Source organism: Eleutherodactylus coqui, chromosome 6 (genome assembly GCF_035609145.1).
Source record: "Eleutherodactylus coqui strain aEleCoq1 chromosome 6, aEleCoq1.hap1, whole genome shotgun sequence".
In the NCBI taxonomy this organism is placed as follows: domain Eukaryota; kingdom Metazoa; phylum Chordata; class Amphibia; order Anura; family Eleutherodactylidae; genus Eleutherodactylus; species Eleutherodactylus coqui.
Genome location: NC_089842.1, coordinates 199,619,813 through 199,646,535, shown reverse-complemented (window position 1 = coordinate 199,646,535; position 26,723 = coordinate 199,619,813). Strand labels below are relative to the sequence as shown.

At 44.2% G+C, this 26,723-nt stretch overlaps 1 protein-coding gene across 1 annotated transcript; it reads left to right on the top strand.

Moving 5' to 3' along the window:
• The first annotated feature begins 2,250 nt into the window (after positions 1–2,250).
• Positions 2,251–6,438, top strand: GJD2 (gap junction protein delta 2). Its single transcript, XM_066605851.1, has 2 exons — positions 2,251–2,321; positions 5,542–6,438. Exons 1-2 carry the CDS (start codon positions 2,251–2,253, stop codon positions 6,383–6,385), a joined length of 915 nt encoding a protein of 304 aa, XP_066461948.1. The 3' UTR covers positions 6,386–6,438.
• Positions 6,439–26,723: the final 20,285 nt, after the last annotated feature.

Here is a 26,723-nt window from a genome sequence, read left to right as displayed (position 1 = left end):
TTTCTGGGTGATTTGTAATTCAACCCTCAATTACTTAATGATTTAGGTTTTCCTTGACTATTCAACAAATTACTCAGTTTATATTAGTAATGATTTTCAACTTAAATCTTTCATTCTTCAACATCTTATGTGTGACATCAGTGTTCCCTTTAATTTTTTCAGCAATGTATATCATTAATCTAATCTAAACACCTTTGTTCACTGTATTCTCAATTTTGGCCAATTCCACATCAATTGAATCAAAGAACCTATATTTACATGCTGCACCATTATGTCCAGCAAATTTCCACATGGCATTCCGTAATCCCAAAAGGACTGCATTATAGTGAATGGAGTCCATTGTGCACTGTTGTTTTCTGGTACATAGTAGATCCGACACTTCCATTTTCACCACTATTTAGTTTTTGAGATGTAGCCGAACAATGGAACTCACAAGCGTAAGTGTGAACCTACCCCTAAGCTGTTTGGGTACAAATAAAAATTGGGGGGGGGGGGGGGAATTTCTGAAGAAAGAAGAACTCCAGACTTTGTGCTGGGGAATTGTTATGCAAACGTTGCATTTAGGGACGCTTCACTAATTCTTTTGCAATTTCACACAGTAGTGCTAGTAGCTATGGATGCACTACTTCTGGTTTTGATGTCACCTGTCTTACAGGAAGTGACGCGCCTGATGTGTGATTGCACCTCATTTGAAAAGGTGCCATGTTGTGGGGTAGGTAGACGCCATTGTATTCCTTCTTTCACATGTAGGAAATACTTTTTTCCTTCCTTACTGCCGCAAGTTATTCCTGCTATATGCACCTTTAGCACTAATGCCACATGCATTGTACTTTTGTATTGCCACATATATGCACCTTTTGTAATGTGGAGTGGTGCGTGACTGTTTATCAGGTGGGTGGTATACTCCTTCCAGTTGCTGCATAATCGTGAATTTTGGCATGTTTCAATCTATGTAATGCTCTGCAGTGATTAGGTTTCATTTATATTCGTGCATGTACCTGCCTTTTTTTTTACAGAGTTTTTATGGTGATAAAAAACTTTAAAACTTTTTCTAATACTATCACTGCTTTGGTACTGTTTTTCCTCTATCGGTCCCATGAGGAGTCCGTGGGTAGGATGAAATGCGTTAAAACCCACTGCCATTGGCTGCGGTCATTTTTGTTATACTGTCCCTGCTGTTATGTACCTTGAGTAGGGTTATACAGAGTTTATTAGCGTTCAGGGTGTCTGTGGAGCCACTCTTGTCAGGGCGATCACCTCACATGTTGTTGCATAGGCTGATTTAGTCAATAATATTTTGGGACAATTGTCTATTCCTTTCCCAGTTCACACTCAAGAGGAAACGCCTGCGGATGGCTAATAGGTCCTATACAATATTCAGCCATTTGGACGTGTCTACGGGAGTGGTAAGACTTAATTCCATCACTACTACTGAAGCCAGATTGCCATAGGTGAATTTCATATGGCTGCTTATCTTTTATATGCATATGTTATGGCGTTGTGCATGTGAGCGTGATCAATATCCATTTCTTGCATTCTGGAATTTTGCTTATTGAAGCATCAGATATTTTATCTCTAGTCTATTAAAAGTTATGTTTTAAATTTGACAATATTCACCCTTTCCTTTGCATGTTGTAAATTGGTGAAGTCTTCGCATCCATATCCATTGTAAGGTTCCTTTGGGACCAAACTGATGAAATGTATCTATTAGTATACCGCTGCAATATAAAAAAATGGCAACGTAGATGTTGTCTGATGCGAGACTAATAAACAAAAGCATAAAAAAGGGTTAACAGCAGTTGTTCACCTGCTACCCTCCCCACACATACTTCCACTCTCTGTATAATCCATGGTCACACTTTGCATCAGCCCTCTGTCTGCTCTTCTTGTTTTAGGATTTGCAGTCTGGGGAAAAGATTAAACCGAATCACTTGATCACAAATTAATCTGTTATCTCTGCATTACACCCTTTCCTCCTCCTCTCACTTCTCTTTTTCGATGCTATAATAACATTTAGCAGAATCCCACTGGCTGTCTCTGGCTTCTGTCCAGGGACCTGTCTGTGTGACGCAAGCAGAGACTACTTAAAGGGAGATTACAGGCAGTAAGACAGTGCATGCAGCCTTCCCGAGCAGGGACACCTCTGATCATCGCACTGAGATTACACTGAGTACAGGTCACCTACACCCGGTGGCTTTCCCCAGAGAAGGTGAAAAGCCTCCCGTTGCAGCAGGTCTCCGATGTACAGCGATGGGAGAATGGACTATATTAGAAAGACTTCTAGAGGCTGCTGTGCAACAGCACAGTACTATGATAGGAAGGTAAGAATTCTTCCAAAACTACCAACGAAAAGACTTTGCAAAGTGGTGTCTTTATTATCGGCTACGGACCTTTATGAGACCAGATAGAAAAGACATCATGAAAGAAAATAGGATTTTAATTTCTAATGTTGTAAAATAATGACTGCTATTGCTGTAACTTGATTGCAAACTACAGAATACTTACTGTTAGTGTTACTTTATTTTTAACACAACACCATATATTTATAGAGGGCTGCATGAAGACGGAGTAATTTGGTACGTTAATATGTCTCTATTGTAGATGGCATCAGTTTGCTGACTAAGATCAGCACCAGAGCCCCAACCTATAGTGACACTGCTGCCTGAGATGTGATTGATGGCTCTCATTAGGTGCATGCTCCATAAGCGTTAGGGCTGGTGTGTACCAGCTGGGAATATTGAAATTAAACCATCGGATGGAAAGTTGATTGACTAGAGGCAAAACGTGAAATCAAACATTTGGAAACAGAGAGCACGATATTAATATGGTACAAAAATTAGGCACTGCAAATAAAAGCTCAATAGAGAACTCGCTTAGCTTACTTAATATTTAAATTTCATATCCTCATACGTTTTTTTTTCATGCACATATATTATCTCCGAGAAACCTGCAATGACCTACAAATGAAAGGGTTTAGAGTACAATCTCCCTCTTACCCTGTCATGCTTAATTATAATACACCCCTTTACAAGCACAATGCACTACACAATGTGGTTACTGCTTGCTCAAAATGTTGTATTACATAAATACCATAAGCACCCATACTGTTTTATAATAACCTAGGAAGTCAAGTAGTAATTTGAAGTACCATCTAATCTGTGGTCATAAGAGCCCTTAAGGAGTAGTGCATCTGTAATTAATAGATATGCATAATTAAGATGTAGCTTTAGTTAAAAGCTACAGTGCCTGCATTTGTCTAGACGGCTTATATAAACAGACAGAAAGAGTATTTGTATAACTACAATCTACTATATTACTAAATCATTACTAATAAAGACATATATAGAAATGAAGTCTTAAGAATACAGAGCGACAACCTAATGCTGTCGCTATATGAGAAGGTGTAGAACATGTGCATCGACCAAAATGTCTAAATACAATTCCAAAAAGTTAGTACACTCGACCCATGACAATCTTACTTGATGGCCAAGAGCAACTTTAGTTTTACTTGAGAAATTTTCTTGCACCTGATACAATGTTGAGTAGTCTTTATGCCATAAGCAATGGCCAGAACAACACCCCCCCCCCCCCCAAAAAAAAAAAATGCAAACATTTCTAGAATTGTGCATCTTGTGAAAGAAGACTAGAAGCTGCTATTATTTCAGGTGAATTCAAAATTTAGGTGTGATATCAGTATATGAAAACCAAATCCCATAATCAGAAGGTATGGGATGATGCCACCGACTTAGAGTCATCTGAAAAGAACAAGAATATAGGATGGCTTTTAAATGTAACATAAAACAAAAAGTAAATGTGGTATAGACTAAAGTTAACAATTTGACAAATTAAATGAGTCGATTTAAGGGTTTTCATCCATTTATATCTACTAAATAGCTTAATAAACTTAGCATTTTTGTATTATTATCCACTAAAAGCAAAGACATGATGTTTACAACTATACAGTCATATAAAAGTAAATTTGTAACAAAAGACACCAGAGAAGTAAAACAAAATACATAATATTTAATCACCAGAATGTTTCAGCATTTTTTCATGGCAATGACAGAGTGCACTATATGTGCAGCCAGTGAGAGTTCCCCTGCAGGAAGAGCTTCAGCACTGGACAGCTCCTCATACACATCAACGCGAAAGAACAACCTTTTACGCAAAGATGCTTGGGAAAAGAAAATATCCCATGGCCAATTATCCTAACCAAAAATATCTTAACTCTGCCTAAGGTGCTTCTTTGTCATGTTGTTGCTGTCATATTATCTTGACCCTTTAATTGCCAGAGGGCCCTGTCGTGTTGCCACTCAGTGTACTGCTGGACCTTCTGGCAATGAAAGTGTTAAGGAAGCAGCTGTACTGTATCACAGAACTTAGGAATCATTTCTTAAACTGCAAGGACGGACCTCATCCTTTCAGCTTGCCTATCCTATAATGGGTGAAAAACATCAGTGGCATGAGCTTGTAAAGGATCTCACTACTATTGCAAAGAAAAGACCAAAAATATCTGGATTTTATTGTCAGTTGTCATGATCCCAACTTAGAGACAAAACCTTAATTGGGTAGAAGTAGGTTTCCACTGGACTAAAACAACTCATTAATTCTAGACGATGCAGACCTCAAATACTGTAGCAGGTATGACAGATATGCATTGCACAGGCCATGGACCATTATATTGCCTGAAGTGTACTGATGAGAACTTGGAAACATGTCATGTGGAAAATGAATATTGTTCATTATGTGGTATGATTTACAGGCAAAAGTACTGGACATAATATTCAATAGCTTCTACATGACAGCAATTACATTTATGGATGAAGTGTCTTTATAAAGAAGCATATGATTGATTGGGTCTTTTAATATATTCCTTAATTACAATTCTGTATAGTCACTGAACCTTGAACAATACTGTATTGGCCTTTATGTAATATAATAAGCTAAACCCATTTATAGTTTCAAACACAGTAATTTTGCCAAAATCTTTTTAACTCATCAACCTTTTGTTATCTGTGCATATGTTATGATATATTTAGTCTGATGACCCCCAATTCAACCAAAGCACATGCAACTTTACCTACATTTAATGCACTGACGTTAATACATTAACAGCATGAAGCACACAAGCTTGTAAAAATGTACAGCGGCAAAATTATCAATGAGCCATTAAATAAAGAGGGTTCTGAAAACTATTGCAGCTGTTATGCTTGATATTTATCAAGTTCATCATAACTGATGAAATAAAAGAAGTGGTGGTAGAAACATGGCTTGTTACTAGTAATATGTGTTATTCATCATTCTTGTGTCTTACAAAAGTGGAGATTAAGTGTCTGTTTCAGGATAGGTATTAGTATTTGGCCATGCAACATTCCACTTTTAAGCTATTGACATTGCGCCAAAACCTTTCCCAGAGACAATATAGATAAATCCACCGTATGGTGCAATAAACGTGCAGCCTTGTAATTATCAACCTCGTGCTTCACAAGTATATGTTTCTCCATTAGCAGAACCTGCTTAACTCATTGTATTGTCTTTCAGGATCCTGTTGACTGTGGTTGTCATCTTTAGGATACTCATAGTTGCCATTGTAGGAGAGACTGTTTACGATGATGAGCAGACCATGTTTGTCTGCAACACTCTTCAACCAGGGTGCAACCAGGCGTGCTATGACAGGGCTTTTCCAATCTCTCACATCAGATACTGGGTATTCCAGATCATTATGGTTTGCACTCCAAGCTTGTGCTTCATCACATATTCTGTTCACCAGTCTGCTAAACAGAAGGAAAGAAGATACTCTACAGTATTCCTCACCCTGGAAAGAGACCAGGACACTGTGAAAAGGGAGGATAGCAAGAAGATCAAGAACACCTTGGTCAATGGCGTTCTACAAAACACAGAGAACTCAACCAAGGAGGCTGAACCAGACTGCTTAGAGATAAAGGAAATACCAAACCCCTCAATAAGAACCACAAAGTCCAAGATGCGACGCCAGGAAGGGATCTCAAGATTTTACATAATTCAAGTGGTTTTTAGAAACGCTCTGGAAATTGGCTTTCTTGTTGGACAATATTTCCTATATGGGTTTAATGTGCCCTCCCAGTATGAGTGTGACCGGTACCCCTGCATCAAAGAGGTGGAGTGTTATGTATCCAGACCAACAGAGAAGACAGTATTTCTGGTTTTTATGTTTGCAGTCAGTGGCCTCTGTGTTGTTCTTAATTTAGCCGAATTGAACCACTTGGGCTGGAGAAAGATCAAGACGGCAGTCCGAGGTGTACAGGCCAAGAGAAAATCAATTTATGAGATCAGGAATAAGGACTTGCCCAGGATGGGTGTGCCCAATTTTGGCAGAACTCAGTCTAGTGACTCAGCATATGTGTGAGGATATTTCAAAAGCAACAGCTGAAAACTGGACCCATGCAGCATGAGGAGAGGGAGGGGAGGGTGTCTGATTAATGGAATGCCCTTGGACTTGATTGCCATTGCAATGCAGAAATTTGCTGGCTGGAAAAGTTATTATCAATCAGAAGCAGTTGCCAGTGCTTTAATTGGCGGAAGTCTCTGGCTGGTTATTTGATACATAATGCTTCAATACTACATTTGATAGCACACCCTTCCGTACAGCAATATAGAACATGAAGTACAATAGCCTCATGTATGTCTCAGAGTCACTGAAGGTATGGTCAAATTACTGCATTCAGATTGATTGCTACTTACAACACACATTAAAACTAAAACTTCAAAACCACTGACGATGCTGCTACTAATGCCAAGAGGTAAAACAGGCAAAACCAAGAGAGAGGCACATTGTGTCTCTTAAGTTTTTAAAGTCATTAAAAGTCCATTCTAGAAAATGTGTTGAAAGCAGCAATCCCCTGAAATACCCTTCAAGTCATGCTATACAACACTATAACTAAGAGGTGTGCTGTTAAAATGGTGTCTTAAAAACCGAATACTGCCAACTCAACCAGACTCATGCACTGAATCTACTTTCAGGTAGGTTCAACAGAAGTTAGTTATGGTAATCCTTCAGCAAACAAAACCATTTCCCATTCTATAGAGCAGATTAACCAAAGAGTTTTTGATGATCAGCTCAATAGAACAACAGGATCTACTTCCATAATCCGCATTCTGATTGAACCTACCCCTACACTTTCCACGCCCTCTCTTTATAGCAATGGAAACGAAGCACATATTTTTAAAACTTCTATAGCATTCAGTTCATCTCATTTTATGACCCTGCCATAAAGTATATATAAAGTATTGTAAAAAAAATAATGGTATATTACTGATTTTACAAGCCTCAAATAACCTAAGAATTCCTTGCATGACACAAAAAAAACCTTCCCAGTCCAAGCCACACACATGGAATGTAAGGCGAGCAGAAAATACAAAAGCAGAATAAGTAAACTGGCTCCTTATGCATGTGCCCTACCGCATGTTCAATTTTTAGCCTGCTTGTATTTACACCAAAATAAGGATGTAAAAAAAAGTCACAAAAAATGCTCAATCTATTACTCTAGAGCGCCACTAATCAAACCACATAATTCCAGCTCAAAAAGGAGTGCAGTGCACTTCAATGTTGGATTAGTTTTTCTATGGTATATGTCTATTTTAAACACAAACCATGAAGCCCATAGAAACAATTTAACATATGAACATGAGCATTTATTTACACCTGCAATAAGAGATAACATATCCAGAGAGCTGTCTGCTTTCATACAAGTACAACACTTCTCATCCCACTCCTAAATTATATCTACTGTGCAAAACGTGCTGCTCGGTCATTAATGCGGTGCAGATTTTTTAATTCATCAATACTCGAAGATGTCTTCTCTAAATACCTCTGGCTGCATCACTGTAATGGTGCAATCCTCATTGACCTTGACACGCAGATTGCTTAGTGTGCTGTCCTGTTTCCCTCGTTCATGTTATGCTGAGGCTTAAGATTCCTTGAAGCATTCTTGTTGAGCGCAGTCACGCTCTGGGAAAAAAAAAAAAAAAGAAAAAAAAGAAATGAATATGTCCACATTGTTTCCAGACACTGCAGGGTATTGACCTACATAATCAGCAATTTTCTAATCTTGTTCCTTAATAATTTTGATTCTGGTTACAAATTAATGCATTTATTAGGAAGAAGACCAACATAGACCCTGGTCCTCAGAGTCTGCATTGGCATATGCTATAAATGCATTCAGTTTTAGTACATACCGTACTACTAAGAGAATAAATGCATACACAATGGGGGTTATTTAGTACTCATTTGCACCACAATTCTGGTGGAGAAAAGCGCAAATTTTGGAACTTGCCACATTTGTGAAAAAATGTGCAACTTTTTAATGCTTAGCGGAAGAGGCAAGGCCTTCCATGGTCCGACGGATATGCTATAACTTATGACAATATCCGTCTTAAATTATAGTGCAAATCTAAGCTAGCTCATATCTGCCTTAAATGAGCTATCTGGCACATGGACTGGCCAAAGATGCGCCAAATTTATTAGGAGGTGTACACTTTGTAGTAAATTTTCAACAAAGCTTGACAACGGAGATATGCTTCCACAAGGATATCACGTGCAAATCCCATGACTTTCACAATGCTAGGATGCACAAAATTAAAGAAAGTTCAGAGACACATTTCGGAGTGGAAAGCCTCTTCCTCAATGATACCGTAGTTGTGTTTATGATTGAGGAAGGGGCTTTCCGCTCTGAGAAGTGTCTCTATAGACTTTCTTTAGTTTTGTGGATTACAGCATATTGGATATATGTGTGAGGGTCTTGGCATTTCCACTTAATATTCTTGGGGGAGCGCATTTCCATGGTCAATACACTCTGCATTATTTGGAGGTCTTCATTTTTGGTGATTGCAGCATACCCGAGATATTGTTCCAGCCTCTATACATGTTGTGTTCTGAGCGCAACCTTACAAGATAAGCAGATTCAATATTCATTCCATTTGCCCTTTGTGGGGATTACCACCCAAGGAAGCTCTGCCTTTTTTTTTTTAGGTTTTCTTAATAAATTTTTGGCGCATGTTACTCCAGAGCACTACTGCTGAAGACTGGTCTAGGATCTCGAGTCTTTAGCAAATTTACCCCATTGTTTATAAATGGTTGCAATATTACAAAATTCAAGATTATACATCTGTGATTTGCAAAGGCCCTTCAGCCCCCAGTTGTCTGATATGTCATCTCAGTTGCAACTGTCTCAGTCTGTAAGAGCCCAGAGATAAAAATATAACGGCAAATTAGTTTCTAGGAGAAAAGCCAATTTCCTCGTGTAGTAGGCACAGTGTTGACCCAAATCATTTGTGTCTACTACTCAAAGTTCTAAAACTGAAAGGCTTGAAATGGATACCAAAGCATATATTTTAATTTATTTATTTATGTGGATACATTGCTCCGAGCTACACCTCTAGATTAAGACCTAAAAACAAACACGATCTTTATGCTTTTCATGTATTCTGTTTAATAAGTGTACAGATGTAGCAATTGTTAACAGAACTGGCGCATCAGAATAAGGCCGGGATCACACGGCTGTAGGTAGTTGCACGCCATGCGTGGGGAGCACGCAGTAAGTATGCAATGACATCCATATTTACTATGTGCCGCCAATCCCCAAACACTATCTTGGCATGCTTGTTGTGAGTTTTTTTGCGTCAATTATATGCATATGAAAAAAACCAAGTGTGAATCGCCCAATAGAAATCAATGGGCTATTGGCATCGCGTGTTGCGATCGCGACGTGCAATGACAATACGCTCTTATGCGAGAGGGCTAACTCGATTTACATCATTGTAGTACATTGCAGTCAAGTTATAATGCGTTCTATATCGAGTTAATGTTTGTTACATCTGTAGGTCTGGTGCCTCAAGGTACAACTATAGATTGCCAGTCATCAGCTACTGAATATACAACCCAACTCGTATCATACAGATGTGGATTGATTGAATAATTAATTTTTGAGCTAATTTAATATTCCTGCTGTAAGCTAAAAGAAGCTAAACAAAAGAAGGATTTGCTAGGCAAACTCTAGGATTTAAAATGGAGAAAAGCTATGACTCCTTAGGTGCTCCTTACCGGATAACTAGTAACCTTCAGGGCCACAGCTTGCCAAATTTGTTCAATGTACATTATGTGTATTTTCTGCAGAAGCTCTATAAGCAATGTTCATGTGTTACACAAATGACTCTCTACGAATGAACTTTATACCAAGACCATGATACAGATGTACTGTTATGTATCTCAGTAGGTGTAAAGTTCTCTGCTGCATCAGAGTACCATAGTAACATGCTCTTCTAGCGTGAAATGGGGCTGCATGGACTGAGCGACTTTTTTTTTTTCTTCTTAAGGATGCACTGTGGATATTCCTCATTTGCCACTAAAAATATGCCTGTTTGTTTCTACCGTAAACCTTAACTGTTGAATGCACCTTCAGTAGAGATCAAGTCACCCCTTTGTGGCACCTGCAGTGCCAGAAGGATATTGTGCATTGTTCTGTGATACGTTGACAATGCTAAATGAGAACTGGCTTTGGCATATTAGTAATGAAGAAGAAAGCTTTTGTAGAATATGATACAAAGTCTGGAGTATAAAACATCATTCTAAGGATACATTAGGTCTCTATAGTTAGCACTGTGCCCAAGGGTACTTAACAATGTGCCCTTGTGCTTATTATACTCACTGCATAAGTTGTTGGTTCCAAATCAACAATAGGGCACATGTGTGAAAATGTCTATAGTGACCAATCAGATTTCCTAATTTTCTGATCTGTACTGAAAGGCGGCAGCTGGTAACTGGGTTGCCATGGGCAAGTGATCCATATATTTTTTTTTTTGCCTGAATCAGTTTTTATACGAGACCCTATGTGTTTTGTACAGCGGTTACATTGATTCAAGCACAAGCTGTAGAAAAATATTTGCTCCTTTAAGTAAACCGGATCAAAGAAGTAGGGAAGTCAATAACTACAGACATAGAGATAATCTCAGGTTGTAAACATAATAGTGTTGCTGCTTATTCCCAATGTTGATGACAAATCATCTAGCACAGTGCTCATGTATCCATATCTGTTTATTTTATTTTTTACATTGTACAACAATTGTGCAGATGGCTCTTTTTACAAGGTCAGTCCTGTGTACAGCTAGTTATTGATTGCCAAATACTCCACACTTCCCGGATGTTCTTAAAAAATATGAATGTCCTACTGAGATCAGGATGCTACTATAGGAATCGTCTACCCAACATTAATCTTCAAGGTTCGGAGAAGGCCAGCATTTTAACAACAATGTAACAGACAATCAATTCTTGAAGTAATCTCAGGGCATGAAAAGAAGGGTTGAAATCTAGAAATATAAAAAGTCTTCTGCCTGTAAAAAGCACTGATTTTAAATTGACTGTCATTTACAAGACATGCTAATTGATTTTAACTGTGACAAATAATTATACTATAGAAACTGGGCCTGTAGGGATCATATGTGCACCTGTGAATGAAAAGGACTGATTAAAAATAGTAGTAATGAAGCCATCACAGAGCCCTTAAAGTTAATAGTATTTCAGGTCTTTGATACTTTCTATATATCCTTTTCTTTATGGGATCCCACACAGTAGAAAGGAGGAAAACATTGACTTTTTTTTCCTTCACTCTGCTGGGTCCTATCCTATCCCATTTTTTTTAAAAAGAAAAACGTATATAGAAAGGAACCTAAGTTGATGAGAATGGACCCTTAGGCTAGAGGTACAGTGTTTTGTTGCGTAACATCTAGAACAATTGACCCGCAATTTGCATTTAACTTTTTTGGTGCATGTGCGTGCAACAGTTCTTTTTAGGTATTCATGTGGACTGTATCTATTGTACTACGAAAAGTTTGTGTACTGTCCAAGTCTTAAGGCCCATTTACACACAACGATTATTGCTCAAAATGTGGTCAAACGGCCGCAAACGATCGATAATTGTTGCATGTAAGCACGACCATCATGTACTTTTTGGCTGAACGATGATTTTAGGGTGAGCCTAAAATCCATTGTTCAGCCACAGAGAGATAAGACAGACCGCATGCAGTGTTCTTAGTGGGTGCCGGGAGATTACATTGCATTCTGCAGACAGCCCGTGAGAGAACAATGCAAAAAAAGCTGATAAAGTGTTAATGGACATTAGTGTCCATTAGCACTTTATGCAAAATGATTGCTAAAACTTTCAATCTTTCAATCGCTTGAAAGATTGTCCTTGCGTGTAAATGGGCCTTTAAGGCTCAGCGTCTCCATACTCAAGGCGTATATTTAGTGCAAGAACAAGTACCGATTTTGTTCTTGGCTCCCAATATACAGCTCAAGTTATAATATAGCTGTGTGTACGGAGTCAGGTGAATTAAAACCACATCTATAGCAAGAAACAATGGTGGAATTAATAGCACTTTAAGGGTGTATTTACCTGGCATGTTTTTGCATCTGTTTTTTGTTTGCCGTGACTACAAAGGTTATGGCAAAAAGATGCAACAAAAATGTCTTATGTAAGTAACCGCAAAGACGTAACATAGAGCTGCTGTGGTCTGTGACTCACCTTCTTATACAATGCTAGCAGCTTACAGGGCATACACAAGAGGAAATTTACTAAACTATACAAGTCTATGTCTATATGTAAGGAGACCTGTGAAAGTTCTAGGAGACTCCGCAAAACTCTCTGTCCCTCCATCTTTCGGTTCAATGCACTGAAGTGTATCCATCGGTCCATCTCTGTTAAATGGTGCTATGTCACAAGCTTCCACCCACAAGTGGTAGGCCGCTTGGAATTAATGGCCAAGAATCTTTCTAGAACAGCAACTATTTGTATAACACTCAAAACCCGAACCTCTTTCTCCAGGGTACAAAAAAAAAAAATCACCAGCATTTCTGCTGCAGCTCTGCCCTCTTTATTTAATCCCTTGGCTGCTACACAGGAAAGAGTCACCCTGTTACAGGCAGCAGTGCTCACCCTCCAGCAGGCAACGGGTTAAGTGCCATAAATTTCACATCAAGCTCCATTTAGTCTCAGTGTCACAGGACATTTTATACTCACCTTTGTATATTGTATATGGAATTGTTTCATACAATAAAGCAACAATGTAATATTCAGCAGATAATAAAGTAATTGCCTTTTTTGTAAACTGATTTGTGTGTTCACATCATTTTCCTGAATGTCTTATCTGGTGCAGCTTGCTCTGCAATTTTTCATCAAGGTGCAGAGCTGCAGGCGTCATCTTAATTAACAGACACCGTTCTATTTAATTAAATGCGGATTTTTTTCTTTTGCATGGATATTGCTTACAATATGAAGACATGCCAGCATGTAATATTCTACTATATATTCAGATGAACGGCATATGTGTGTTTGTGTGGTGTGCAGGAAGTGAGCTCAGACTTGATCTGCAGAATGCATTTCTAATGTCCCTACAGGCCCGTATTAGTACATGTCCCCTAAGATACTTATCAACAGAGATGTTAATCTCTGGAGCAAATGACCTTCTTCTATCCAATAAGAGTTCTTTTTGAGTTTATGTACAGGGGCCGTAACTATACTGCAATTATTTAGACTTTAAAGCAGATTATTTGTATGACTATGCTTGTGTACCAACATGCAAAAAGTAATGTATAAGTCTTGTACTGTAAGAAAAAAAATTATATTGACATCTTGTTATAGTAGCAGGGGATAAGGTGGGTTGTCTGGCAGGGGATTTGCTGCAGCTGCTGGAGGTCACAATGTAACCAGTCTGCTATAGACAGAGTAGCTAGATACACGGCAGCAAACAGTCTTTGCTGGGGTAAAGGTAAGTCTTCCTTATTTTGCTGGTGTAAGGCCGCCTTCACACGGATGATAAAAATCGCATGATTTTCGCCTGATGCGAAAGTGATTTAAAACAGAGAATTATGAAACCAAAGATTTTCACTAGTTTCATTCCCATTTCCGATGTTTTCACTCATGTGGTGTGAAAAAAAAAATCATGGCATGTCCTATTTTTCGTCGTTTTGCTATTTTTTCTAGCCCATGTTTCCCTATTAAGCCTGCTTTATTGCATCACAACGCACAAACTTGCTATTTCCGTGCGATTATGCATTTTTAACATTAGAAACTCATATTGACTTTCGTGCAAAAATAAATAAATAAATAAAAAATAAAAAAAAACGCAGGTGGCAGCAATGCGATGCACGATATTTCACAAGAAAAAGCATCGCCGATGCTCAAATCTCGCCTGAACAAAGCTGCGATTTTGCCACGATTAATCTTGCGGCGATATCGTGATCGCCAGTGTGAAGAGGCCCATAAAGATTGTTCAATTGGTGCCAGATATCTCTATTTTCCCCTCTGTTTTACTTATATACACTATATGGACAGTAGTATTTGGACAGTGCATGTTTTTCAGAAATAGTGCTTTATTCTTCCATTTAGCAACATGTCGGCCCTCCTTTTGGTTGTATTGCAGCGGCAGCACGTCGAGGCAGACTTTCCACAAGTGCTCTGTAAGTCTGGGCATTCCTCGTACAAGGCTGTGAGAAGAGATTGCTGTGAGATGGGCGTGGGGGGCTGTGTCGTACCCATCGCTCCAGTTCGTCCCACAAGTGCTTGATTGGATGACTTAATAGTTATTACAAAATGAGCAGCCTTTTATTTTACCCATGCCCTTCCCAGCATGCCATTCGGCAAACTCAGTATTTGCATATTTGTTGATTGTCTGCAGTGTCCAAATACTTTTGTCCATATAGTGTATATATATCACATATATTTCCAGTATACAGTATTACTGTAGGTAGGTGGCTGTTTACTAAACAACCAGTGGACTGAGTTGTAATGATTTAAAAGGCAAATACAAGGCACTGTGGAATGCCAGAGGGGCTGATTCAGGACATCAAAGCGAGGATACTTGTATCATGCGACACCCTCTCAGCCCCTGCAGATTTCCCCAGAATCTGCCTTTAACCACTTTATATAAGGGGTATTGAAAAGAGTATTTAGGGACTTTATTTTTTCTATTGATGCCCATAGCCCTGGTTGATATTGCATTGAATCCAATGGGAGCTGCGCCTGCAATATCAGCCTGGGACGCTGCACTATAGTTATCCCTTTCTGCGCTGACTACAGTGACAGCAGTCCCAGAAATTAGCTGATCAGTTGGGATCCAGGTGATGGCTCCCCGCAGATCATCTATTGATGACCTATCAGTCATCAATTTAAAAGAAATGAAAATGTCCCAGAATACCCCTTTAATGCCCAGAGTAAAATTGAAATGTTTGGAATGCTGCATTTAAAAGCTGAATTTTCATTTAGTTTTTTTAGTCTGACCCGAAACGTTTGTTTCTAGGATACATATCACATTCTTGCTTTTACAAATTGGAGCGGATATCCTTTAATGTTTTAAGTGTTATTTATAGAAGAGTCAAACACAAGGAAAATAAATATGATGACATATCCTCAGGATAGGTCGTGAGTAATTGATTGGCCATGCTCCTGAGCAAATCAAATTTGGCTGATCAAATCAATTGAAAACAATGGGAGCTACCCCTGCAGTTACAAATGACCTCCACTACACAGTGGTCAGAGCATCGGCTTCTTCTCCGACCCGTGTGTAGCAGTTCCGACAGCTGGTGCCCAATCAGCTGGTCCATCCCTTAGGACCCTGACTGATCAGTTATTGATTACCTTCCTGAGGATACGTCATTATTGGTATTTTGAATACCTTCGAAAACCACTTTAAATCTGACAGTGCCTGGAGGACCAGCTGATCGGACAGGATCCCGAGCAGCAGATCCCAGCCAATCAACTATTGATGACCTATCATGAGGAAATTGTATTTTTGTCCTTTTTTCTGGAAAACCATTTTAAGGTACTTTGCTTAATTAATAACATTTACTTAAAAAAATCAATGTTCTAATTCTTTTGTACATAATGATGTTAAATGTGTACCTTGTACAGCGTACGACTTCACCAAAGCATCAAGAACAAAGTTTTAGTTGTACATACAATATATCTCCTTTCCTTAGTTTTAGACAAAGGCTTGAACATGAATAAGAATCATCCAGATACAGAATTTTTCTTTGTGAAGGTACAAAAGCAGATAGGACTGGTGAGAAACTGGTAAAATTGGTGACTTGGAGTAGTTAAAGTATATCTGAGACCATGTACATTCAGAATGAGAGAATGGTGTTAATGCCTGATCCGCCCCAAAATGCAGTGTCACACAGATTATCTAATACTTGTGTGTGTGGGTTCAAAGAGGTGTTCAGTTCTTCAGGGACTTTTTTATTTATTTGTTTACTTCATTACTTCACTATTCTTTCGCACTTTATTTTTAGTTACAATTTACTATGGTAGTCTATAAATGTAAGTATTTTGCACTACTGGGGCTTAAGGTCTTTTTACATAGCTTTATTACCATGTATGTTCATTTGATTATGAGATCATGTAAAAAAGTTAATGAACGAGAGAATGTTCATTTGTTGGCAGATTGTTGATCTTCAGCAAGCATAAAACTGCCCGCTAATGGACTGTACTTGTCCCTGTGTGAAGTGTGAATGTGGAGATGTACAGCCAGCCTAAGGGGGAAAATGGTTGTACTTATGTTCATTCCCATAAATCAACCTCAGCCCATGTAAATAAAAAGTAAACAAGCACCAATCGCATTGCTCCTCAATTGGAGTACATTACTTCCGGCTGAGAATTTAGCATGTATAAAAGGACCCTTGGGTTAGCAGTGAACATGTTCTCTGCTGCCTCCATACACAATTCACTGATAATGATTTAATGGTAAAAGCTAGAGATGAGCGAGCACCAAAATGCTCGGGTGCTCGTTACTCGAGACGAACTTTTCGCGATGCTCGAGGGTTCGTTTCGAGTAACGAACCCCATTGAAGTCAATGGGCGACCCGAGCATTTTTGTATATCGCCGATGCTTGCTAAGGTTTTCATTTGTGAAAATCTGGGCAATTCAAGAAAGTGATGGGAACGACACAGAAACGGATAGGGCAGGCGAGGGGCTACATGTTGGGCTGCATCTCAAGTTCCCAGGTACCACTATTAAGCCACAATAGCGGCAAGAGTGGGCCCCCCCTCCCAACAATTTTTACTTCTGAAAAACCCTCATTAGCAATGCATACCTTAGCTAAGCTCCACACTACCTCCAACAAAGCACAATCACTGCCTGCATGACACTCCGCTGCCACTTCTCCTGGGTAACATGCTGCCCAACCCCCCCCCCCCCCCCGCATGACCCAGTGTCCACAGCGCTCACCAAAGTGTCCCTGCGCAGCCTTCAGCTGCACTCATGCCACACGCTGGCATCATAGCCACACCACCCTCATGTCTATTTATAAGTGCGTCTGCCATGAGGAGGAACCGCAGGCACACACTGCAGAGGGTTGGCACGGCCAGGCAGCGACCCTCTTTAAAAGGGGCGGGGCGATAGCCCACAATGCTGTACAGAAGCAATGAGAAATCCAATCCTGTGCCACCTCCATCAGGAGCTGCACACGTGGGCATAGCAATGGGGAACCCATGTGCCACACACTATTCATTCTGTCAAGGTGTCTGCATGCCCCAGTCAGACGGGGTTTTTAATACATAGACACTGGCAGGTACAACTCCCTAATGTGAAGTCCCTGTGGACCCACGGCATGGGTGGCTCCCTGGAACCCACCGGCGGTACATAAATATATCCCATTGCATTGCCCATCGCAGCTGAGATAACGTTAGGTTTAGTGCAGGTGGGCTTCGACCCACACTGCATGCCCCAGTCAGACTGGGGTTTTTTATAAGTAGACACAGGCAGTCACAACTCCGTGTGGACCGACAGCATGGGTGGGTCCCAGGAAGCCACCGGCGGTACATCAATATATCCCATTGCAGTTCCCTGGACAGCAAAGCTAACGTCAGATTAAATGCAGGTGGGCTTCGGCGGTACATTAATGTATCCCATTGCAGTGCCCTGCTCAGCAGAGCTAACGTCACATACAATACAGGTGTGCTTCGGCCCACAGTGCATGCCCCAGTCACAGTGGTAATATGTACCTTAACCCCTTAATGACATGGCCTATTTTGGCGTTGAGGACCAAGCGATTTTTTGGTATTTTTCCATCTCCATTTTTCAAAAGCCATAACTTTTTTATTTTTCCGTGGACGCGGCCGTGTAAGGGCTTGTTTTTTGCGTGGCGATCTGTAGTTTTTATCGGTGCCACTTTTGGGTATATAGACAATATGGTAAATTTTTTTTTTTTTTTTTTTAATGATAACAGGGAGAGAAAACGCATCAATTCTGCTATAGATTTTTTTTTTTTTTTTACAGCGTTAATCATGCAGCATAAATGACACACTAAAATTTTTCTGCGGGTCGGTACGGTAACAACGATACCAAAATTGTTATATTTTTTTTAGGTTTTTACACTTTTTTGCAATAAAACCCCCTTTTTTTGGAAATCTTTTTTTTTTCTCTATAGCTGCATTCAAAGTCCTGTAACTTTTTTATTTTTCTATGTACGGAGCTCTTTAAGGGCTTATTTTTTGCGAGACGAGCTGTAGTTTTTATTGGTACCATTTTGGGAAATGTACGTTTTTTTTGATCACTTTTATTGCATTTTTTGTGAGGCAAAATGCTAAAAATTAGCATTTTGCCTCTGTTTTTTAGCGTTTTTTTTTACGCTTTTTGTCGTACAAAATAAAAAGCGTGTTCAACTTTTTGTACACGTCGTTACGGACGCGTCAATACCCAATATGTGGGGTTTTAGTTTTTTTTCCCTTTTTTTATGCTAATATTAGAAAAAGCATAAAAAAGGGGTTTTTTACATTTTTTTTTTTACATTTTTCTTTTTTTTACACTTTTCTTTTCTTTTTTTTTATACTATTTGAGTCCCTCTGAGGGACTTACATCACTGTGCCTATGATCGCTGTCATAAGGCATGGCAGAGCTACTGCTCTGCCATGCCTTATCGCTTGTACAGCGATTATAGGCACAGGCAATACAGGACGCCAGTGTCTGGCGTCCTGTTGCCATGGTGACAGGCCGGGCTCTCGCGATAACATCGCGAGTTCCGGCCGGAGACACACAGGGATCGCGATCCCTCTGTGAACTCTTTCCCTGCCGCGATCTACTTAGATCGCGGCAGGGAAGGGGTTAACAGCGGCGGGCGCATCTCCGATGTCCCCCCGCTGTTGGAGCAGGACGCCGGCTGTGACTGACAGCCGGCTCCCGCTGCGGGATAGCGCGGGATCACATGTGATCCCGTGCTATCTCCAGGACGTACCAGGTACGTCATGTTGCGGGAAGTACCAGGCTGCCATGACGTACCAGGTACGTCCAGGAGCGGGAAGGAGTTAACAGTAACCGCGTTGGTGGGAATGTGGTGGCGACTGCGGACCTAGTAGCGCGGTTTTATTTAGTTGGTTTTCGGAATGCGGCCAGGATTAAGTGGGCCATGGCGGGGGGATGGTGGGGGGGCTCTCTTGTTGTGTCGGTAAAGGTGAAATTCTTGGACTGCCACCAGACCGACCTATGCAAAGGTATTTGCCAAGAATGTTTTCATTGTTGGAGGAGGAGGGGGATGTTTTTGAGGCACTACGTGTCCTCTCCCCGTGTCCGTGGTTATATGCACCTTAACAGTAACCGCGTTGGTGGGAAATGGCCTCGCCACCATCATGTCTTTGGGAAGCCTCCATTTCCACACCCCAGTGACATAGCATTAGGTGAGCCGGCGCACCTTTCCGAGCAGGTCTGACAAGCGTGGGTAGCTTTTCAGAAAGCGCTGAACCACCAAATTAAAGACGTGGGTCAGGCATGGCACGTGCGTGAGGCTGCCGAGCTGCAGAGCCGCCACCAGGTTACGGCCGTTGTCACACACGACCATGCCCGGTTGGAGGCTCAGCGGCGAAAGCCAGCGGTCGGTCTGCTCTGTCAGACCCTGCAGCAGTTCGTGGGCCGTGTGCCTCTCTCCTAAGCTGAGTAGTTTCAGCACGGCCTGCTGGCGCTTGCCCACCGCTGTGCTGCCACCCCGCCCGACACCGACTGGTGGCGACGTGCTGCTGCTGACACATCTTGATTGTGAGACAGAGGTTGCGTAGGAGGAGGAGGAGGGTGGTTTAGTGGAGGAAGCATACACCGCCGCAGATACAAGCACCAAGCTGGGACACGCAATTCTGGGTGTGGGTAGGACGTGAGCGTTCCCAGGCTCTGACTCAGTCCCAGCCTCCACTAAATTCACCCAATGTGCCGTCAGGGAGATATAGTGGCCTGCCTGTGCTTGTCAGGACAGTGTCCGGGATATGGGGGTCCCTGAGATATCCCGCAACCCCTGTCCCTGCCTACTTGCCCCCCTGGGCTAACCCCCAGGGCGACAACTGGGCGACGGTCCCTACCCTCACTAGGGAAGCGGGACACGGGAGACAAACAGACACTGAGACAAGCAACGGTAGAATGGTCAGACAATCCGGGTAGGCAACAAGAGGGTACGCAGTACGGAGGGGTCAGGCAAAAACGTAGTCAAGTCCAAAAGCAGGTGTCAGAAAAGCCGAGGTCACAAGAGTAGTCAGGATAAACGCGGGTGCAGCTGGAGAACCAAACTAACACTGGCAAGGCCTGAGAGGAAAACACACCTATTTAAATGCTGTCAGCGCTCCCGCCCCAGAAGCTGATTGGGGCGGGGAGCCTGACAGCAGCAGGGCTAATCAGGGCGGTGCTGGGGGCACGCCCCCAGTCTCACTGCACAGACAGTTACCAGGGAAGCCAGCCTGGTAGTCAAGCGACTAGAAGCACCAGCTGCCTCCCTAGCAACCCGGCGGCGACCAGTCTTACAGCGGCCCGGGGAGATCACAAGAACCGGGGTACCTCTGCGCCGTGCTCCTGTACCCCGGGTGGCCGGACCGGTGGTGCGGGCACGGCGGCCCCGAGAGTTGCCGGTTCTGACAGTACCCCCCCTTCTACGGGGGGACACCGGACCCCCATGGCCAGGTGCGGGCTTAAGCGGGAAAGCCCTGTGGAATGCCTGGACTAGGCGTGGCGCATGAACGTCCCTGGCAGGGACCCACGTCCTATCCTCAGGGCCAAATCCTCTCCAGTGGACCAGGTACTGCAGTACACCTCTAACCCGTCGGGCATCCACCAGCCTTTCTACTTCATACTCCAGTTCCCCCTGTACCAGAGAGGGAGGAGGCGGGTTCTGGGTGGGGAGAACTGGAGTCACATACTTCTTAAGCAAGTTCTTGTGAAAAACCTTGTGGACCTTCCAGGGGTCAGGAAGTGCCAACTTATATGACACCGGGTTGATAACCTGAGAAACCGTAAATGGGCCAATGAACCGAGGAGCAAGTTTCAGGGAGGGAACCTTAAGTCTCAGATTCTTAGATGATAATAAAACCTGCTCCCCGACCACAAAAGGTGCAGAGATAGTACGTCTTTTATTTGCGTATTTACGCAGTTTCTCTTGGGAACCCTGAAGGTTCTTACGAACCTGGGCCCAAACTGTGCACAGTTCTTCGGCGGATATGTCGGCGGCCGGATTGTTCGAGACCAAAGGAGTAGAAAGCGAGAACCGGGGATGGAACCCATAGTTACAAAAAAAAGGTGACAGTTGGGTCGACGAGTTACCATGGTTGTTAATAGCAAATTCGGCGAGAGGTAAGTAGTTGGCCCACTGATGCTGGTTATCAGAGACAAACAGTCGCAGATACTGGATAAGTTCTTGGTTCATCCGTTCCGTTTGTCCGTTACTCTCGGGATGGAAAGCGGAGGAAAAGGACAAATTAACGTTTAGATTTTTACAGAAGGCTCGCCAGAAGCGTGCGACGAACTGAACCCCTCTATCAGACACAATATCCTCGGGGATCCCATGTAACCGAACAATCTCCTTGATGAACATCTCAGACAAAAGTTTGGCGTTAGGCAACTTGCCAAGTGGAACAAAATGAGACATTTTGGAGAAACGGTCAACTATTACCCAAATGACCGTATTCCCCAGCGAGGATGGCAGATCAGTAATAAAATCCATGGACAAATGGGACCATGGCCTGGACGGAATGGGCAAGGGCAGAAGAGGCCCCTCAGGACGTCTCCTGAGGTTCTTCCCCCTTGCGCAAACCGGGCACGCGGACACAAATACCCGTACATCCTTGGCCATGTGCGGCCACCAATAGAGTCTGGCCGCTAACTCCAGAGTACCCCTGATACCGGGGTGTCCAGCTAGGACTGAAGCATGTGTCTCCTCTAACACTTTCACTCTCAGTGACAACGGGACAAATAATTTGCCTTCCGGAAGGGCTTCAGGAGCAGATTGTTGAGCGGCGTGAATGAGCGGTGAAAGGTCGGAGGAGACAGCAGCGAGGACCACCCCAGGGGAGAGAATGCTCTCAGGCTCCGGCTCGGAAGGTTCCGGAGAACCAAAACTCCTAGACAGGGCATCAGCCTTGACATTCTTAGAACCGGGTCTATAGGTAACAACAAAATTGAACCGAGAGAAAAACAAGGCCCAGCGGGCTTGCCGAGCATTTAACCTCTTAGCGGAATCTAGATAAGTGAGGTTTTTATGGTCAGTGAGTACCGTAATCTGGTGATGGGCTCCTTCCAAAAAATGCCTCCACTCTTCGAAAGCCCACTTAATCGCCAGCAATTCCCGGTTGCCTATATCATAGTTCCGTTCGGTGGACGAAAACTTCCTAGAAAAATAGGCACACGGTCTAAGGTTGGTGAGAGTGGAGGGACCTTGGGACAGTACCGCTCCCACACCAAACTCAGAGGCATCTACCTCCACCACAAAAGGACTGGACAGATCCGGTTGTACTAGGACAGGTGCAGACGAGAACGCCGCCTTTAGGGTATTGAAGGCCCTCAGAGCCTCAGAAGACCAGGTCCTCACATCTGCCCCCTTTCTGGTGAGGTCCGTTAGAGGTTTAGCCACCACGGAGAAGTCTTTAATGAATTTGCGATAGTAGTTGGCGAAGCCGAGGAAGCGTTGAAGGGCTTTCAACGACCCTGGCTGGGCCCACTCCGTGATGGCCTTCACCTTTTCAGGATCCATCTGGAAGTCGCATGGCGTGATGATATACCCCAAGAATGATATCTTTTGTACCCCGAAAACACATTTCTCGAGTTTAGCAAACAGCTTGTTATGTCTGAGTCGAGCTAGCACAGTCTGAACGTGAGTATGGTGACTCGGCAAGTCGGAGGAAAAAATCAAAATGTCGTCTAGATATACAACCACGAACACCCCCATGATATCCTGAAACACTGAGTTCATGTACCCCTGAAAAATGGCGGGGGCGTTACACAATCCAAAAGGCATAACTAGGTATTCGAAATGCCCGAGGGGCGTATTGAAGGCGGTTTTCCACTCATCCCCCTCCCGAATGCGGATGAGGTTGTATGCTCCCCTGAGATCAAGTTTAGAAAACCATCGGGCACCAGCGACCTGGTTGAGGAGGTCAGGAATGAGTGGAAGAGCATACTGGTTTCGGACTGTGATTTTATTTAGCTCTCTATAGTCAATACAGGGCCGGAGACCCCCATCCTTCTTCTCAACGAAGAAAAACCCGGCACCCACCGGGGATTCTGAGGGCCGGATGTGCCCCTTGGCCAGGCTGTCCTGGATGTAGTCCCTCATGGATTCTCTCTCTGGAACCGTAACGTTATAAATGCGGCCCTTAGGAAGTTTGGCCCCAGGAATCAAGTCTATTTTACAGTCCCATTCCCTATGAGGGGGCAGAGCTTCAGATAATTGTTTGGAGAACACGTCAGAAAACTCGGAGAGGTATTCTGGTAGGGGGCTCCCCTCGCAGGTGGAGATTCCCACCTTCACCGCACAAAGGTGGTTGGCACAGCGGGGACCCCACTTTACCAGTTCCAACGTGTCCCAATTTACTACCGGGTTGTGCTCCCGGAGCCAGGGGAGGCCTAGGACGACGTCCACAGACAAATCTCTCATCACTAGAAAGGTGCAGGTTTCCACGTGTAAGGCTCCTATAGTAAACCTTACTTCAGGGGTCACCAGATTAACCACCCCTGCTTGCAAAGGAGTGGAGTCCACTCCTGAAACCAGAATCGGAGTTTCTAAACGTAACAAAACCCCGGACAGTTGAGCAACGAAATTAAAGTTAACGAAATTAGCCGCAGCCCCCGAATCAACAAAGGCTTGCCCAGTACGGTGGAAAGCATGAAATTCTAGGGTGCAAGGCACTAACATTTTGGACAACACAGGGAGTACCTTGGCTCCTAGACAGTCCCCCCGATAACTGCCTAGGAGCGGGAGTTCTTCCTGCCGTGGCTTCTTAGCGCAGGTAGCAATGCGGTGACCCGGCTCCCCACAGTAGAAGCAGAGGTTCTTCTTCAGGCGGTGTTCCCGTCGTTGCTCGGGGTTCACGGCTCCCAGCTCCATGGCCTCGGTGGTGGGAGGGTAAAAGGTCGGGTCAGTCGAAGAAGTAGACGTGGGGAGTGGGGTGGTCCGAGCGGCGTGTCTGGCCCTCAAACGTCGGTCGGCTCGAATAGCCAGCGACATGGCTTGCTCCAGGGTTTTAGGCTCTGGGTGGGCCACAAGTAGGTCCTTGAGACCCTCAGACAGGCCGGTCAAAAATAAGTCTTTTAGGGCGGCATCGTTCCACCGGGATTCCGTACAATGTTGACGGAATTGGGAACAGTAGTCCTCCGCCATCTTACAACCCTGGCGCAGGGCCAGAAGTTTGGAGACTGCGTAGCCCGCCCGGTCGGGTTCGTCATAAATTTGACCCAGGGCGAAAAAAAAGGCGTCAAGGGATAGTCGGGCTGGAGAGCCAGCTGGTAGCGAGAAAGCCCAATTTTGGGGCTCTCCCCTCAGGCGGGTAATTACGATTCCCACTTTCTGGTATTCAGTACCAGAGGAGTGGGGGCGGAGATCAAAGTAGAGCTTGCAGCTCTCTCTAAATGCAAAAAACTGATCTCTCTCTCCGGAGAAGCAATCTGGAAGCGTGGCTCGAGGTTCTGACATCGTTCCTGGAGCGGACGAGGGCTGCATGGGACCTGCAGCTGCCACTTGTTCCCGTGGCTGCAAGCGGGCTGTTAGGTCCTGGGCAAGGGTCGTAAGGACCTGGACCTGGTTCGCTACAGCCGCCACGGCCTCCATCGAGGGGCTCAAAGTTGCCGGGCGGATGCAAGGGTCTGACCTTAGTTCGGCCAGTGTTACTGTCAGGACAGTGTCCGGGATATGGGGGTCCCTGAGATATCCCGCAACCCCTGTCCCTGCCTACTTGCCCCCCTGGGCTAACCCCCAGGGCGACAACTGGGCGACGGTCCCTACCCTCACTAGGGAAGCGGGACACGGGAGACAAACAGACACTGAGACAAGCAACGGTAGAATGGTCAGACAATCCGGGTAGGCAACAAGAGGGTACGCAGTACGGAGGGGTCAGGCAAAAACGTAGTCAAGTCCAAAAGCAGGTGTCAGAAAAGCCGAGGTCACAAGAGTAGTCAGGATAAACGCGGGTGCAGCTGGAGAACCAAACTAACACTGGCAAGGCCTGAGAGGAAAACACACCTATTTAAATGCTGTCAGCGCTCCCGCCCCAGAAGCTGATTGGGGCGGGGAGCCTGACAGCAGCAGGGCTAATCAGGGCGGTGCTGGGGGCACGCCCCCAGTCTCACTGCACAGACAGTTACCAGGGAAGCCAGCCTGGTAGTCAAGCGACTAGAAGCACCAGCTGCCTCCCTAGCAACCCGGCGGCGACCAGTCTTACAGCGGCCCGGGGAGATCACAAGAACCGGGGTACCTCTGCGCCGTGCTCCTGTACCCCGGGTGGCCGGACCGGTGGTGCGGGCACGGCGGCCCCGAGAGTTGCCGGTTCTGACAGTGCTTGTTCACATGTCCGTTGTTAAGTGGACCTTGGCAGTAACCGCGTTGGTGAGGGCGCGTACAATGTTGCAGGAGACGTAGTCGTGCAGGGCTTGCACGGCACATTGGGAAAAGTAGTGGCGACTGGGAACCGAGTAGCGCGGGGCCGCTGCCGCCATCATGTTTTTGAAAGCCTCCGTTTCCACAAGCCTATACGGCAGCATCTCCAGGCTGATCAATTTGGCTATGTGCACGTTTAGCGCTTGAGCGTGCGGGTGCGTGGCGGCGTACTTGCGCTCAAACAGTTGCGCTAGCGACGGCTGGACGCTGCGCTGAGAGACATTGCTGGATGGGGCCGAGGACAGCGGAGGTGAGGGTGTAGGTGCAGGCCAGGAGACGGTAGTGCCTGTGTCCTGAGAGGGGGGTTGGATCTCAGTGGCAGGTTGGGGCACAGGGGGAGAGGCAGTGGTGCAAACCGGAGGCGGTGAACGGCCTTCGTCCCACCTTGTGGGGTGCTTGGCCATCAAATGCCTGCACATGCTGGTGGTGGTGAGGCTTGTGGTGGTGGCTCCCCGGCTGATCTTGGCGCGACAAACCTTGCACACCACAGTTCGTCGGTCGCCTGCACTCTCAGTGAAAAACTGACACACCTTTGAGCACCTCGGCCTCTGCAGGGTGGCATGGCGCAAGGGGGCGCTTTGGGAAACAGTTGGTGGATTATTCGGTCTGGCCCTGACTCTACCCCTGGCCACCGCACTGCTCTTCCAACCTGCCCTGCTGCTGCACTTGCCTCCCCCTCTGAAGACCTGTCCTCAGTAGGCTTAGCAAACCAGGTGGGGTCAGTCACCTCATCGTCCAGCTGCTCTTCCTCCGAATCCTCTGTGCGCGTGGACCCATTAATTGTGAGATGAATCTGGGGACCCCT

Coding starts and splice junctions, on each gene's coding strand:
- GJD2 (XM_066605851.1), top strand. CDS start 2,251: ATGGGAGAATGGACTATATTAGAAAGACTTCTAGAGGCTGCTGTGCAA. Junction 2,322..5,541: donor CACAGTACTATGATAGGAAG/GTAAGAATTCTT, acceptor ATTGTCTTTCAG/GATCCTGTTGACTGTGGTTG.